The sequence below is a fragment of the Schistocerca gregaria genome, chromosome 4 (assembly GCF_023897955.1).
Source record: "Schistocerca gregaria isolate iqSchGreg1 chromosome 4, iqSchGreg1.2, whole genome shotgun sequence".
NCBI lineage: Eukaryota > Metazoa > Arthropoda > Insecta > Orthoptera > Acrididae > Schistocerca > Schistocerca gregaria.
In genome coordinates this window covers 369982581-369996496 of record NC_064923.1, presented here as the reverse complement: position 1 = coordinate 369996496, position 13916 = coordinate 369982581, and the positions used below count along the sequence as shown (strand labels likewise).

General features: G+C 37.0%; 2 protein-coding genes across 2 annotated transcripts in view; one reads left to right on the top strand and one right to left on the bottom strand.

Annotated features, from left to right (window-relative positions):
* LOC126365869 (beclin 1-associated autophagy-related key regulator) overlaps positions 1-8683 on the top strand; it is a 414889-nt gene extending 406206 nt beyond the window's left edge. The window contains exon 11 of the mRNA XM_050008555.1: positions 3902-8683. The gene's annotated coding sequence lies outside the window, so the exon portion shown is untranslated. The remainder of the gene's footprint in view (positions 1-3901) is intronic.
* LOC126365871 (max dimerization protein 1-like) overlaps positions 5680-13916 on the bottom strand; it is a 636903-nt gene continuing 628666 nt past the window's right edge. Inside the window, exons 6-7 of the mRNA XM_050008560.1 lie at positions 10795-10931; positions 5680-9836 (exon numbers count right to left, since the gene is read on the bottom strand). Of these exons, the coding sequence (XP_049864517.1) occupies positions 10795-10931 (137 nt within the window). The 3' untranslated portion in view covers positions 5680-9836. The remainder of the gene's footprint in view (positions 9837-10794; positions 10932-13916) is intronic.

Sequence of the window (13916 nt, the reverse complement as noted above, 5' to 3'; positions counted from 1 at the left end):
TTCAAACTCACTTAAATCTTGATAACCTGCCACGTAGCAGCAGTAACCAATCTAACAACTGTGCCAGACACTTGTTGTCTTATATAGATGTTGCCAACCTGTACCCTATTCTGCCTTTTTACATATCTCTGTATTCATATACACATGTCAAACCAGTTTCTTTGGTACTTCAGCATATAATGGAACAGAGGATACCAGAAAGGGTGTTGGCATAATATTAGACCAACACTTGGTCCACTATGTTGTTGAAATAAATAGAACAAGCGACCATATCATCTGTGTAAAACTAGCTATGGAGAAACAGCCTTGACTTACCATCTCAATTGTCTCTGTGTTGCAAGTGGGATGTCCCAAAGCCATGAAACAGTAATTCTGAAAACAATTGTGTACATAGCTAAAGTGGGCACCTGCATCAGAGCAAAAACTGTTGTGTGGCGATTTTAATGGGCATGTGGCAGAGGAGAGTGCTGATTTTGAGGGGTATGGTGGCTTTGGTTCTGGGAAGAAAAGTAAAGAAGAAGATGTGTTGCTAGAGTTTGCATTATCTCAAAACTTTGCAACAATAAACATATTTTTTGATAGAATAATGGAATCTCTAATGTATTAAGGGCTGTAAAGTAATTCCTGCAGAAACACAAACTTCACAACACAGGATACTCTTGGTCACAATGAAACTCAAGCAGCCTATTACGAGGAAACGACCTAAAAGACACTGGCATCCAAAATTAAAACAACAAACTATTATTTCCCAGACCTGAGTCTACTTCATGATATAGTCATACAAACTGTCAACAGATGTTCGTATGATCATTTTCTGCATGGAAGATGGCATTCTGGCCAACGGACAAACATGCCAATGACAACTTGAGGGCACCTACCAAAGGATAGTGTTTGTTGCTTAGTCCAACATCCACAATCGCTGTGCACACAGTCACAGACAGTGCAGTATGGCACAGAGAAGAGTGGAGGCCCATAGGAAGAATGGAAACAGGACAGACACAAATTGATGTGGCCCAAAGGCTTAATGTGAGTCACTCTCTTAGTTTTCAGATTGTACAGTAAAACACTATTCATCAGAGAAAACCCTATAAATATATCCTGCCATGGTTCATTGACACATAAGTCCAATACTCAAACAATAGAAAATCTAGGATGGAATGTAACAATATTATGAAAAGGACAGTTGCCAATCACCATATAGCACAGATGCTGAATCGCAGATAGGTAGACAGACTCAGCAGCCAGAGACTGTGATCCTGTGTGTGTGTTTATATATTTCTGACGAATGCCTTGTTGACTGAAAGCTCACTTTCTGACAATCTTTCTGTTGTGCCTATCTGTGACTCAGCATGTCTGCTACATGGTGAGTAGCATCAATTCTTTTCAGAACACTGTTAAATCCAATATTCTTCACACAAACCTTGTGTCCGTTACTTCCATTACTGCAATTCCACAGTTGGTAGCTGTATTTGGAATTTGACACTACTCTAGATAGGACAGTGTTTAATATAAAGAAACATCAGCTGAACTGCCAAAGAACGGACAAAAGAGACAGTGGTAATAATTGGATGAAGTCTAAGCACAAATGAAAAGTGGCCTATTTTAGGAGACTTTTCTCCAGTGGAAAAACTTTCCATCTGTATTACAATTACCACAAGTATATGCATGAAAATTGTGTGTAATTAAATGACGCGCCTACAGCATCTAAAAACTTTTTTTTTAACAATTGCTCCTAAATGTTGTTGCAGTTCACTTACTGTGTACACTAAAATTTGCTTGATTGATTCTACTTTAGAAACCACTTGTGCATCTTGGATAAAACAGACTGTAGTTTTAATGCTGATAAACATAAATGGGGAGTCTAGATTCTTTTCTAGCTTCTGCTGACAAGTTACAGATAGTTAAGAGAACAATTTTTATATTAATACTGAAGTGTGGGGTGTAGCCAGAGGGCAACAATATTACAACCAACCATCATCAAAATCCTATTTTGCTGTCACTGAACAAAAGTGTTACTTCCATAACATACTATATTTTGTATTCTGCTATGTCACCAAGCAACAATACACCTAGTTTTCTGTTCAGAGTTTAATGAGCAAATGACGTAGTATTAACTCAATTTTTATGATTATAATGTAACTGATGAAGTCTAGATGCAAGGAAGAATCCAGATATTAGCCTATGTTATTTGAGAGAATCACAGAAAAAGCACATGAGAATGGGAAGGGCCCAGTTAAACAATATGTTTTACTTCACTTCATTTAGAGGGAAATATGTCAGGCCCTTAGTAATGCGTACACTTTGCATATTACAATGTGTTATAAAGATTATGAAGTATATTTGAAGCCAAATGACAATAGATCACATGAGAACAGGTTGGACAATGACCGACAATCCTATCCTCAACCTCCAAAAAAGTCAAGTGTGGAACAATCAACTTAACAATACTCTAGTCACTTCATATGAAACAGAGGGCAAACAAACGAAGGTAATATTCATCCTCACAGGAGTTAACAGCTTTGCATGAATTATTGATGTACACCATCTTTGCAGTAGAATGAAAACTACATAGTAATATTTTCCACACTGCTAAGTTACAACTGTATGTAATTACCTCAGGTAGTCTGCTAGAAGAGTGAGTGGACATACTCAAGGATTGTAAGTACACACCCATCATTGTGTTGAGTAGTATCTCATACAAACATAGAAACTATTCAAGCCAAATTAGCATAATTTCACAGACGGGCTACATTGTCGGCATTGCACCAACACTATTCAAAATACATTGTCTCAGATTTTCAACAGTAACTACTCAAACTTGAGGCCCAGTTTCATGTCTTTCAATGTTTAAGCTCGTAGTATCTGCTTTTTTTTTTTTTTAACTATGCTCAGTCTTACTTATAATATGGTGCATTTATGATGGAGTGTTTGCTTGTTGCATCACCTTATACCAAACAAGTCATTTGACGCAAGGGAAACCAGCTGTAATGTAGTGTCTGCTGTATAAATGTATCCAACAAGAAAGAACTATCAACTCTAGGTGGGGAAAACTGCACACTGTTTACCAAAGTGCACAATGATTTCTAATCATTTTCCATATTTTATATCAAGTGGAAGATACTCCATGTTTTCTTTCTTCTCTCTCACCCCCCCCCCCCCCCCCAATCTTATTTTGTTACTTTTTACATAGTATACAACAGAATGTAAAAATGGACAATTATGTTTGTGTGCACACTGTTCATTATCTGTCTTACAGGTTTTGAGAAAACAAACACAAGGGTGCCCCCACCCCCTCAGTACCTTAATGAGCTGACTTTACTAATTAGCTTCACATCTGCTGTTGGTCTTCCTGCTAGCACTTACTTTCTAGAAACTCATATTGATAACATTATCTTGTAAATGAGAGTACTTTTTTCTTTTTTAAGAGCAAGGGATTAATGTCTCATCAATGACAAAGCAATTGGAGATTGAGCACAGGACACTGATTGGGCAAGGATGGAGAAAGAAATCAGCCATATCACTTTCGAATGAATTGTCCCAAATTAACTAATCAGTTTTGTAAAACCACATAAAATGTAAATCTGCATGACTGGGCAGGGATTTGAGACATCATCCTCCTCCTGGATTTGAGCTAAATTCACAATGTAACTTGCTAAGGTAATGCGAGAAGCCAAGCAATACCACGATTTAAGACATACACCCCACACAATACTGAACCACACCATAATGGCACATTTAGGTAAGGGCGATGTTTACAGTATGTTGAACATTAAGCTTCTCAAAAGTTCCACAAGATGAGAGAGTCAGTAAACGAGTTTCCACTGTAACCACTCAGTAATCAGTTATATTTTTCAAAAAATTTAAGGTTTAATATTTATTTTTGTGCTGTGTTTACTTACAGGTGCACAACTTAGGAGGTGGCCTGATGAGCACCAACACTAATGCCCACACTCATTCCCATGCCCATGCTCACCACGAAATAAGCACTGCCAATGAAAATGTGGTGGACAGACAATGGTATGCAATGCAGGAGAAGGACAAATAAAGCACTGTCTTCTGATACATAACCGAGTGTTAGTTTGATTGCCTTTATCACATGGTGTTTTGCACTGAAGTAGTTTTCACTATGTTGACAAGCAAGAGATGAACTTCATATCAATGACAGTAAATCACAATGTTGCTTTACTACATGTAGTATAACAGTATGGTGCAGTTAATCTGAATGTTTCAAAACTTTGAACAACATCTACAAGTTTAATTTTCAAAAGGGCTACAGTACCTTACATCAACAATTATATAAGGGCGAATCAAATATAAATGGGCTTTTATTTAAAAAATCATTTATTTAAAAACAAAATGCAATTACAATTTATTTTTCAACATCATCCCACTTAATAAACATGTTTTTTCCCCCTTCACAACACTGGAGTGAAACTGGTTGAATCAGGAGCCAATTGGGCATGTAGTCCTCCACGCCCTCACCATCTTCCAGACGACACCCTCCTAGAGCTTCTTTAAGTGGTCCAGACAAATGGAAATCGTATAGGGGTAGATCCGGGCTATATAGAGGATGATCAAGTTGAGTCCAGTGCATTTCCTGTGGTTTGGAGAGCATTACAGCTGCAGTAAAGGGCTTGGCTTTGTTGTGGAGCAGAATGTTGAACTGGTCAGTCTTGTTTTTTGTGGTGATAAGCTTCCCCCATCATCTTGAACAGCTTGCAGACAAACGTAGCACTGATTTGGCATTGCTCATGCAAAATGCCTTGCTGGTAAAAATAAATAAATAAATAAATAAATAAATAAAATTGAAAGAACCTTGCCAGTCGTGTCTTTGCTTTCACTAGGGCTCATTTCCCTTTCCTCTGCCACTTCTTACTGGTTTGTTTGGATCCAGGGGTATAATGGTGGGCCCATATTTTGTCACTGGTGACAATCTCACTCAAAAATGCATTGCCTTCTTTTGGAAATATTGCTGTAAGCCTCTAACATCTCAACTTTGGATTTTTGGTCAAAAGGTGAGGGAGTCATCTGGAACATACTTTATGGAACTTCATGTCATTTGTGACGATCACTTGACAGGCCCCCATAACTTTTCCTCACTTGTTCTGCAACTTCTAATACTCTCACCTGTTAATCACCTACAAAAATAACTTGAATCACATAAATGTTTTGATTTGTAATACTGGTCCAATGATGATGTTGCTTATTTTCCACACATTCTCATCCTTCCATGAACTCTTTATGCAAGGCACACACAAGTGTCCTTGACTATGTTTGATCACTGTACTGTGCCGTCAATATCTGGAAAATTTTCGTCACTGAACTCCTTCACAAGCAGAAAATTTTATAATTATGTGTTGTGCAATGGAGGGGTGCAAGTGTTGCTCTGATATTGTAAGTTTTACTGATAAGGCTGTTGGAAGTGTGTAATGGCCAGCTCTCCCGACTCCTCGTGGCCCACCCACCAAACACTAGAAGCACTTGCCTGGTCCTACAAACTGTTAATGCAGAGGAACAAAAATCCCATTTATATTTGATTCATCCTCATATAACCATAAAATGCAAAGATGGGATGCTCTGGTGTAAAATGTAAAGAAAGAAAGGTTTGAGAATTGTGACTGGTTTAAGTAAGTATCATTTGGGAGCAGAGAAAGAAATATTAACCTCAGTTGTCATCAATATTTTCAATGTGATAATATATTTGTGTTTTGAGGATGAATATTCAACACATGCATTGGCAGTTCAAATAATCACCATAATGATTTTCAAATTACTAAATCATCATGAAATTACACTGAGGCAGAATTTGTCAAAACATATATGCAACTGATCATACATATGCTGAAAGATGTGATTTGTTTCATTTTGAATGGATGTTCTTAATAAATTTGTTACAGGTATTTAGACAAAAGCTATTAAATCAACTGACAGTAGAAAGAATTTTTCCATTATGTATTTTTATGCAACAGGATTAAAAGTTTCTTACTTCATCATTAACTGCAATACCAATTACCTCCCAGTCTCTGCCCAATTAAATCAGTAAAAACAGCTGTAGGGCTGATATATGTTCAATTGGCTATGTCTTGACACACTATTTTTGAAAGTAGATTTGATCTTAACTAAGAGAAGTGAAGAAATATATGAAAACACCAGAACTGCACTAAACTGAAGGGGCAGATATAGGTTCAAACAGGAAAAAAACCTGGTTGCCGATGTAGTAGGGAAAAGTGTAAATAGTTCAGTCTACCCAATGTTTTGCACTACAAGCATCACTATCATTAACCCAATGCAATCTAATTCAAAGTCCTTAGTAATGGCTTTTTATGCAATTACGTCTGAAACACAGTTTCACAATGCTGTTTTTCTCTAATTAATTGTGCATTTGCAGTAATATGGCATCTTAGAATTGTTTTAGAACACATTCAAAGTAATTTGTCATCAGCTATGTACGTCATATATAATTCAATGACTTCTGTAAACAAACTGTATGCTTGATTTGCAACTGAATGTACGCCACTGGTTTCATCTGCTATTATGTATGTGTAACTGTAAGTCTGAATTCAGTTCCTTTTGAAATTTCTACCTAGCACAGCATACACGTAATTTCATTTAAACGAGACAAAGTTTGTACATTTAACACTACAATTATTAGTTCTTGTGTAACATAACATATATTTTTGCTTTTAGGTGTAGCTCAGTTGATCTAAATGTAAGTACTAACAAGAATATATATGTACTCATAAAATATGCCAAAAATATATCTGTAACCAGTCGAAGAAAGCTTGTGGGAGGGGAGACAAAATGTTGAGCTATTGATTTAAAAACTGATCACTTATTGGCTGCAAATAAATGAGATCTAATTTACAGTATGTCTTATTCAGCTATTATCTTAATCACATTTAATATACTATACATTACATTACATTTTGTGCAATACTTTAAAGAATACTCTATTAAAAATAGATTAAAATATACTTTCAGCATTAATATGTATCCATTACATTGTACTGTGTAACACTATTTGTAATAAATGTCTATAATGCTAACGTTATCTGGACCAATACTACTCCAATCAGTCTGATTCATTTGTGCTCTATTGTACATGCAGGTAAAGTTAAATTGATTGCCATCAGTACTTTATTGTCAATACCAACTTCCTTATGGTATGATATAGCACAGTTATTCATGCAGCACATTTATGAACACTAGGGAAAATTCATTTCATTATAAATTTTAAATGAAGGAGGATACACATTCAAAAACAATTTCTTTTAAGACTTTCAGTATATTTTATTTGTGTACTGACCTCCTAAATGTGGACTACTTGGAACAGGGTGCTTTAGCATGATACAACACTTGGTGTTGATACATAATGGACTGAAATATATACTCTATAAACATCCTGTTAACTACAAATGTGTGTTTTGCTTCAAATTTTGGGAAATGGAGAACCAAAAAGACAACTACATCAAATATTACAATAATACACAAATTTTATTTTCTGTAGAATCAAGAAAATTAAGAACAAAACAATGATGCAATATGAATAGTTACAAGTAATATGTACAATCAGTTCTTCAGACAGCCATAAAAAGGGAGAAAAATCATTGGAATAATAGACATAAAATGTTTTTCTAAATGTCTATTACAAGAATTCATTCATGCAATTCTGCATTAGGTCACTGTTCATAATATGATCACGTGAAGGGTAACATAACAGAACTGACCACAGAAAGCATCTGGAAACAGAAATATCTGGAGGGTAGGTCTGTCTGGTATATCTATAACACAAAAGCAGCAAGGTGGCTTCAAAACATGAAGATGATAGCCTTTCTATTCTTTCCAGTGCTTCTAACAAAGATGTCAAACACAAAACCATGACAGATGTGGCTGAACCTAAGCTGAGATACCAAATATTCACAGTACTGGTATCAATTCATATTGCTGCTACACAAAAACTTTCACAAAAATTAATCTACAAAAAATTTTCTTGTCCTGTTGTATCACACTTTATAGATACCTTGAGACCAAACAGACAGTGCTTTCAGTAACATATACTTCTATGTATTTTTTTGTTTGTTTTTCATTTTTGGTTTTGTGAAGAATCCTTGAAGCTCTTTTCTTTAAACAGAAAGGTAGTTAGGTATTTTTTTGTGTTTTCTATAACCTTGCAGCTAAGAGAAGCAGACACATTAAACAGCTGACAAACTACAGCCTCTTTCTGTCATCAGTGTTCAGGTGGCTTAAAATACTATCTTATTTTCAGTCGTCTCGATCACTGGGTAGAGGGGACAGAATCCAGGATTCTTTTCCACAAGAGACAACATTAATCACAGGCATACCTCTTACTTATAATAATTATAATAATATTTTATATTAATAATATAATTATAAAGACTGAAATAACAGTATCTCACGTGTCTAATTAATTGCACAATTGAATTTTTAATTCAAAGAGTAGTTAAAATGACTCCTTCAGATCATTCTGCCTTTATTACCACATTAGTATTGGATTCCTGGATACAATCCCACTCAGTCCACTCACAATCTTATTGTACACAGCTTTAGCCATTCCTCACGGTATATACCCTTCTTTCGCACTGACACAAGCAGTCACTCTCACTCAGTCGCACATTTCCGTTTCACCGTTGCTACACGTGAAGAGGCTTTCAGTTCTAACCACTGGAACACAAGCGTTTCAGCATATAGCACAGGGCTGGCCTCTAATGCAGTTTTCTTTTTCAGTCAGTGGAGAAAGAGGTTGGTCAGGTAAACATTATCCTCCTTTCTCCACTTTTATCATTAAATAGTAAAATAAGAGTGTTGTGCCCTACTTTACTATCTGCTGAAACCCAAGTCCATGGAAATTTTAACATAAAAAGTTCCCCACTATCATGAGGGACTTATACAGAATTTGTACTCTTTGAAAGTTTTGATGTTTTTAATATTTTTTTATATCTTTAAATATAATAATATTTTCCATGTTCTTCCCCAGGCTGTCAGGAAGGAGAACAGAGGGACAGACAACATTTTGGTTCTAGAGATCTGGCACACGCAAGTGTGGGCGGGTATCACTGGGTCCACATCGGCCCAGGCATCAGTTCCACTTGCAGATCCACTCCTCACACTCTTCTTGCAACGTATCACTTAAGTAAAAATAACATTTCTCCCTGTCCCCTGGCCCCTCTGTGAGGAAACAATTAACCTATGTACAGGATACACAGTCATACTAATTTTCAATGTGATTCTCGGACCACTGCACGGCAGAAGTAAACCGAAGTACGGGGCAGTGTCTTGGCTGTCTTTGGAGAAATATAACGACATATACTTAACCGATGTAAACTACAGAAGAGAGTTCAGAGGAGACCATCCAGAGATCTGCCTGCTAGGGTCATTTATGAGAAATTTCTTTAAAAAATAGTCTCTTAATCCATGCACAGCACTAGTATTTGTTAAAACATATCTGCACTTTCAAAAATGCTAATGCCAAATAAAACTGGACAGAAAAAATTATTCCTGACCATCTACACCTGCAAATAATACAGAAAGGCCTTTAATATTCTCTTTAAAATGAATATATGTACAATTTACATAAATAAAATCTGCACATGCAGTGTATGCATTGTGCTTATTTTCCCAAATCTCTTTTATAATACAGATGTTACCATTGTTGACTAGAGGAGAAATGAGTGTGGTGGGTTACTAATACAAATGCAATATACTGGCTCTGTTAAGACGGTGCATGGTTTGCAGGCCGAGGAGAAGGCAGGGCATGGCAGATCTTGGGCAGGCTGATGTCTTGTCCCTCAACTGCTCCCAGCTTCATCCCCGTTCACCTGCAACATCAGAGCAGTGACTCAAAAAAACACACATGTACAATGGCTAATTAAATTTCAGTGGCCGCTTTGTCCAGTCATCCTCCTTTTGTGTTTATTACATCTCTGTTACTAATCATATAATGATATATATGAATGTATTACTCCTTCTGCTAATAATTTTATCGGAGAGTTAATTTTAACTGTTGATTTGGATGGTGAAAATTTGAAAAGTGCTCACTTTATGGACCTACATATAAAGAATGTGGATCAGTGTCCTTCAGGTGGGACTGTTACAGAGAATGATACATTAATATATCCCTTCAGATCAAGAGGATCAGAATGATCAATAAAATACTTTCAGAAGGGGTGTTGATAGAGGAAAAAGAGAAGCAAAAGAAGAAGAAAGATGTGATGGTGATCATGCAGTGCACCCTTCTTTTTTTATACTTCCAACCATGATCTATTATTACTGTAGTATCCATTTCTACAGTAGACGTTAGGCAGCACAACTGAAACAGTGGGAGTAAAATATGCTGCAGCGCAGTTATACATAAACTGTGTGAATTACTCTTACTTCCTGGCCACCTTCCTGGGGTACTGAAAACTTTCTCAATTGGATAGGCTTTAATCAGTAACATTAAATAAAATGTTCTTCAGTAACAGCACAAAACGAAACCATATTCAACCATGTGTTTTTCATTCTTTTTTCTAATGGCACTAACCTGCGTCGGAACTGTGTGTCCACAATTTTTTGACACTCCTTGGATACAGGCTAAATATACTGTGGTAAATGAATGTAAAACTTGTTTTCAAAAACAAGCTGGGTTATATGCCTAAATCTGAAAGAAAAGTACAGCTCAAAATATATATTATTGGGCAAGCAAAACAAAAGGTACACCCAGAGGACGAGAAGCCACTCTTGTGTCTACATCTTCTGCATCAAAAATCAATTTAAATTGTGGCACACCACACTGACCTAGATGATTTCCATCTCAGAGAGGGTGAGGCGACTGGTGGACATGGCGACCCCGCTATCACTGGAGGTGGACTGCACACTGCTATGGTCATCAGTGTCGCTCTGGTTGCTCGTGTAACCGATCACGTCAACTTCATCTGGAATGTAACAAATCATAGTTAGACAAAAGTCATATAATTTCTCTTCTATTAAGTAAATGAACCTTCAGTACAAATGAGGGAGGAGTTCAGATCAAGATGCACACAGCAAACAACTACCAACTTTTTAGCACGTATTTTTAAATTCATCTTGATCTGTGTAGTTATAATGATGGAACATTATAGAGACTTCTCACTTTTATTCATATGTATTACACATTAAAAAAAATTCAAGATTATCCCAACAGGGACAGAAACTTTATCTTTGGCCTAGGTATTTAGTTAAACTATATGCAAATATTTAAAAGTGAAGTTTTTAGTTTTATTATTTATTCACCTATTTGTATATATATAATTCACTGCCTTTTTATCTAACAGATATAGGCAGGGTGATACACTGCACTGCCTCTTATTGAAATGTATACAGTCAACTCAACAATGTCTTTAACTGGTTTATTATTGTCCTTGATAAGGCAGTCAGATGAATGAAATGAGTATTAAAGAGAGAGAGAGAGAGAGAGAGAGAGAGAGAGAGAGAGAGAGAGAGAGAGAGAGAGGTTTCCTAGTACAGCAATCGGAGATTCACATATTGTACCCGTAGTTCACTAATGAGAATAAAAAGGACTTTGTCTTTGACAAAATTCTCAGCATAAAATAGGGTAAATGTTGAATTGTGGAAGACAATGTTTTCTCATTCATACATATATCGAGAAAACTCTGAATGTTCTTCCCTTTTCCAAATGTCTCCTTGATTTCTTTTACTACTTACTCAGTATACAGAAGGAATAACACTGGGGAGAAACTACAAACTTGTCTCACTCCTTTTTCAACGACTGCTTTCATTTCATGTCCTTCGATGTCTGTAACGGAGATCTGTTTCCATACAAATTTTAAATCATGTTTTGGTCCCTATATTTTATCCTCACTACCTTCAGAAATTGTAAAGGGTTGATTTCAATGAACACTGTCATAACCTTTCTCTAAATCTATAAATACTATGAACATAGATTTGCCTTTCAGAGTCAGTCTTCTACGACACGAAGTAGTACCAGTATTGCTTCACATATTCTTACATTTTTGTCGAACACAAACTATTCTCCCCTGAAATCGGCTTCTACTAGTCTTTCCATTTTTCTGAAAGTAATTCGTGTCAGTATTTTCCAAACTGATGATTTGGAAATATTCCTACACAGTGTTTGATTTGTAAAAAGGGCTCCGGTACTGTGACCTTTCAAGGTTTGTTTTTGAAATTTGGACTTCTTTAAACATTATTTTAACCATTTTCTGAACATTTTAAAAGTATGAATATAACAGTTGTTTTATATCACTTAAACTGGCAGCAAAGTTCCATCGTATCACTTATCAAAATCTGCAGTTATGATTGTTTCTTATACAAGTGACCAGTACGGCATGCCAGTTCATACCATCACAAATCAAGCACTCGCACCAGTCAGCAACTCTCTTTTTAGGAATTGCAATTATTAGTACTTTTTTTATGTCTCATATCTTGCATACCTCTCGGAATAAATTTGTCATGGTATTTTCTCCCAAGAATCTCAGTAATTCGGCAGAATGTCGGCCTATTTCCCATGCCTTTTTGGGCTTACGGAACGAGAAAATGTGCTTTACATTGATTTTCGAAGTACAGATACCGATTTTTCATGGAGGGATGTTGGAGTCCAGTTGCTTTCCCAACAAAAACGGTCGCCATGTAAAAGTTAGAGGGAAAGTGCATGAGAGAAAATGTTTGTTATGTTGCTTCGGCAAGTGGGGGAAGGGTGTCGGCTGGAAAGGCGGGCAGTTTTCGCGTGCGCATCCGTGCACCTGGCTCACGGCAGCCGTAGTTACGCAGGTTAGTTGTGTAATGCGGGCCCAAGGAGATCTATTTCTGGGGCAGGGTCGCTCGACGGCTGGTGGAAGTTGACCCGTCATAGTGCGCCAAAACAAATCAAAACCAAGACGGCCACTACGGCTACACTTTTCTTTGGCAAGTAGGGCAGAGCTGATCTATATTATTCCGTCAAAAAGCCAGTTTTGCTGTGAAATGCTGTAATACGCACGAGGAACGCGAAGTCAGCAGATTTATTTTGCCCCTCTTCGCTGTCCCGAAGATACGAAAAATAACTGAGTAATGGCGTGATACTCATTTTGTCAGCACGAAAGTGTATTCGGCAGCGGCACAATAACATCTCTGTCTGTGGCTGCGGGCACAGTGGCTCTGATATTGCTGATTCCACCGACAACAGACATCGGCCGAAGACGACCGATCTTTTCAGATCAGTATTCCACTACGTGCGCGGTCACACTGTAGCCGATTGCATTGTCCGAGTGTACAGACTTCGGATGATAATCGGGGAAATTCAAATCAGTTGAAAGAAGTCGACAGACGTTCTCTCACACGGAATATTGGCTGTGGGAAGCTGGTAAGTTCAGCCCAAGAACTTGTGGCGCCCTGAGGATGAAAAATATAATCGGGATATAGTTCGGAATCTATGGACTGAAATCGCTGGTTTACTGGTAACCACGAGTAGGTAAAAGCTTTACCGGAAAAATTATGTATAAATGATAACCTCAAAAAAATAATCAATTGTAGTGAGAAGGGTGGCATATCTTATGTTTGTGGTTACTGTAGGAGGTCTTTTTTGGGTTGTGGTAGATGGGTAGTAAATTTCTACAATTTATTATTACTGCTTATTGGCGTTTTTAAGTCAGAAGGGAGTTGATTCTGTTGTATGAAGTGGTTTGCAATATGGTATGTGTTTCCACTTTTCAGTGCTTTAGGTAATCGGAGCATCTTATTCTAACCTTTATACCTGTCTTTCATACGTGCGCTGACTGACATTTCCACAACTACAAATAAATACAGCAAGGCGGAGTGTTTGTGCTCTTGCTTTTCAATGTCACCACGATTCACGAGAATTCATAGTAGAACGTTTCTCTCTTTCTCGCTCGTAATAATGTCTGATTATTGGAATAATTGGGGAA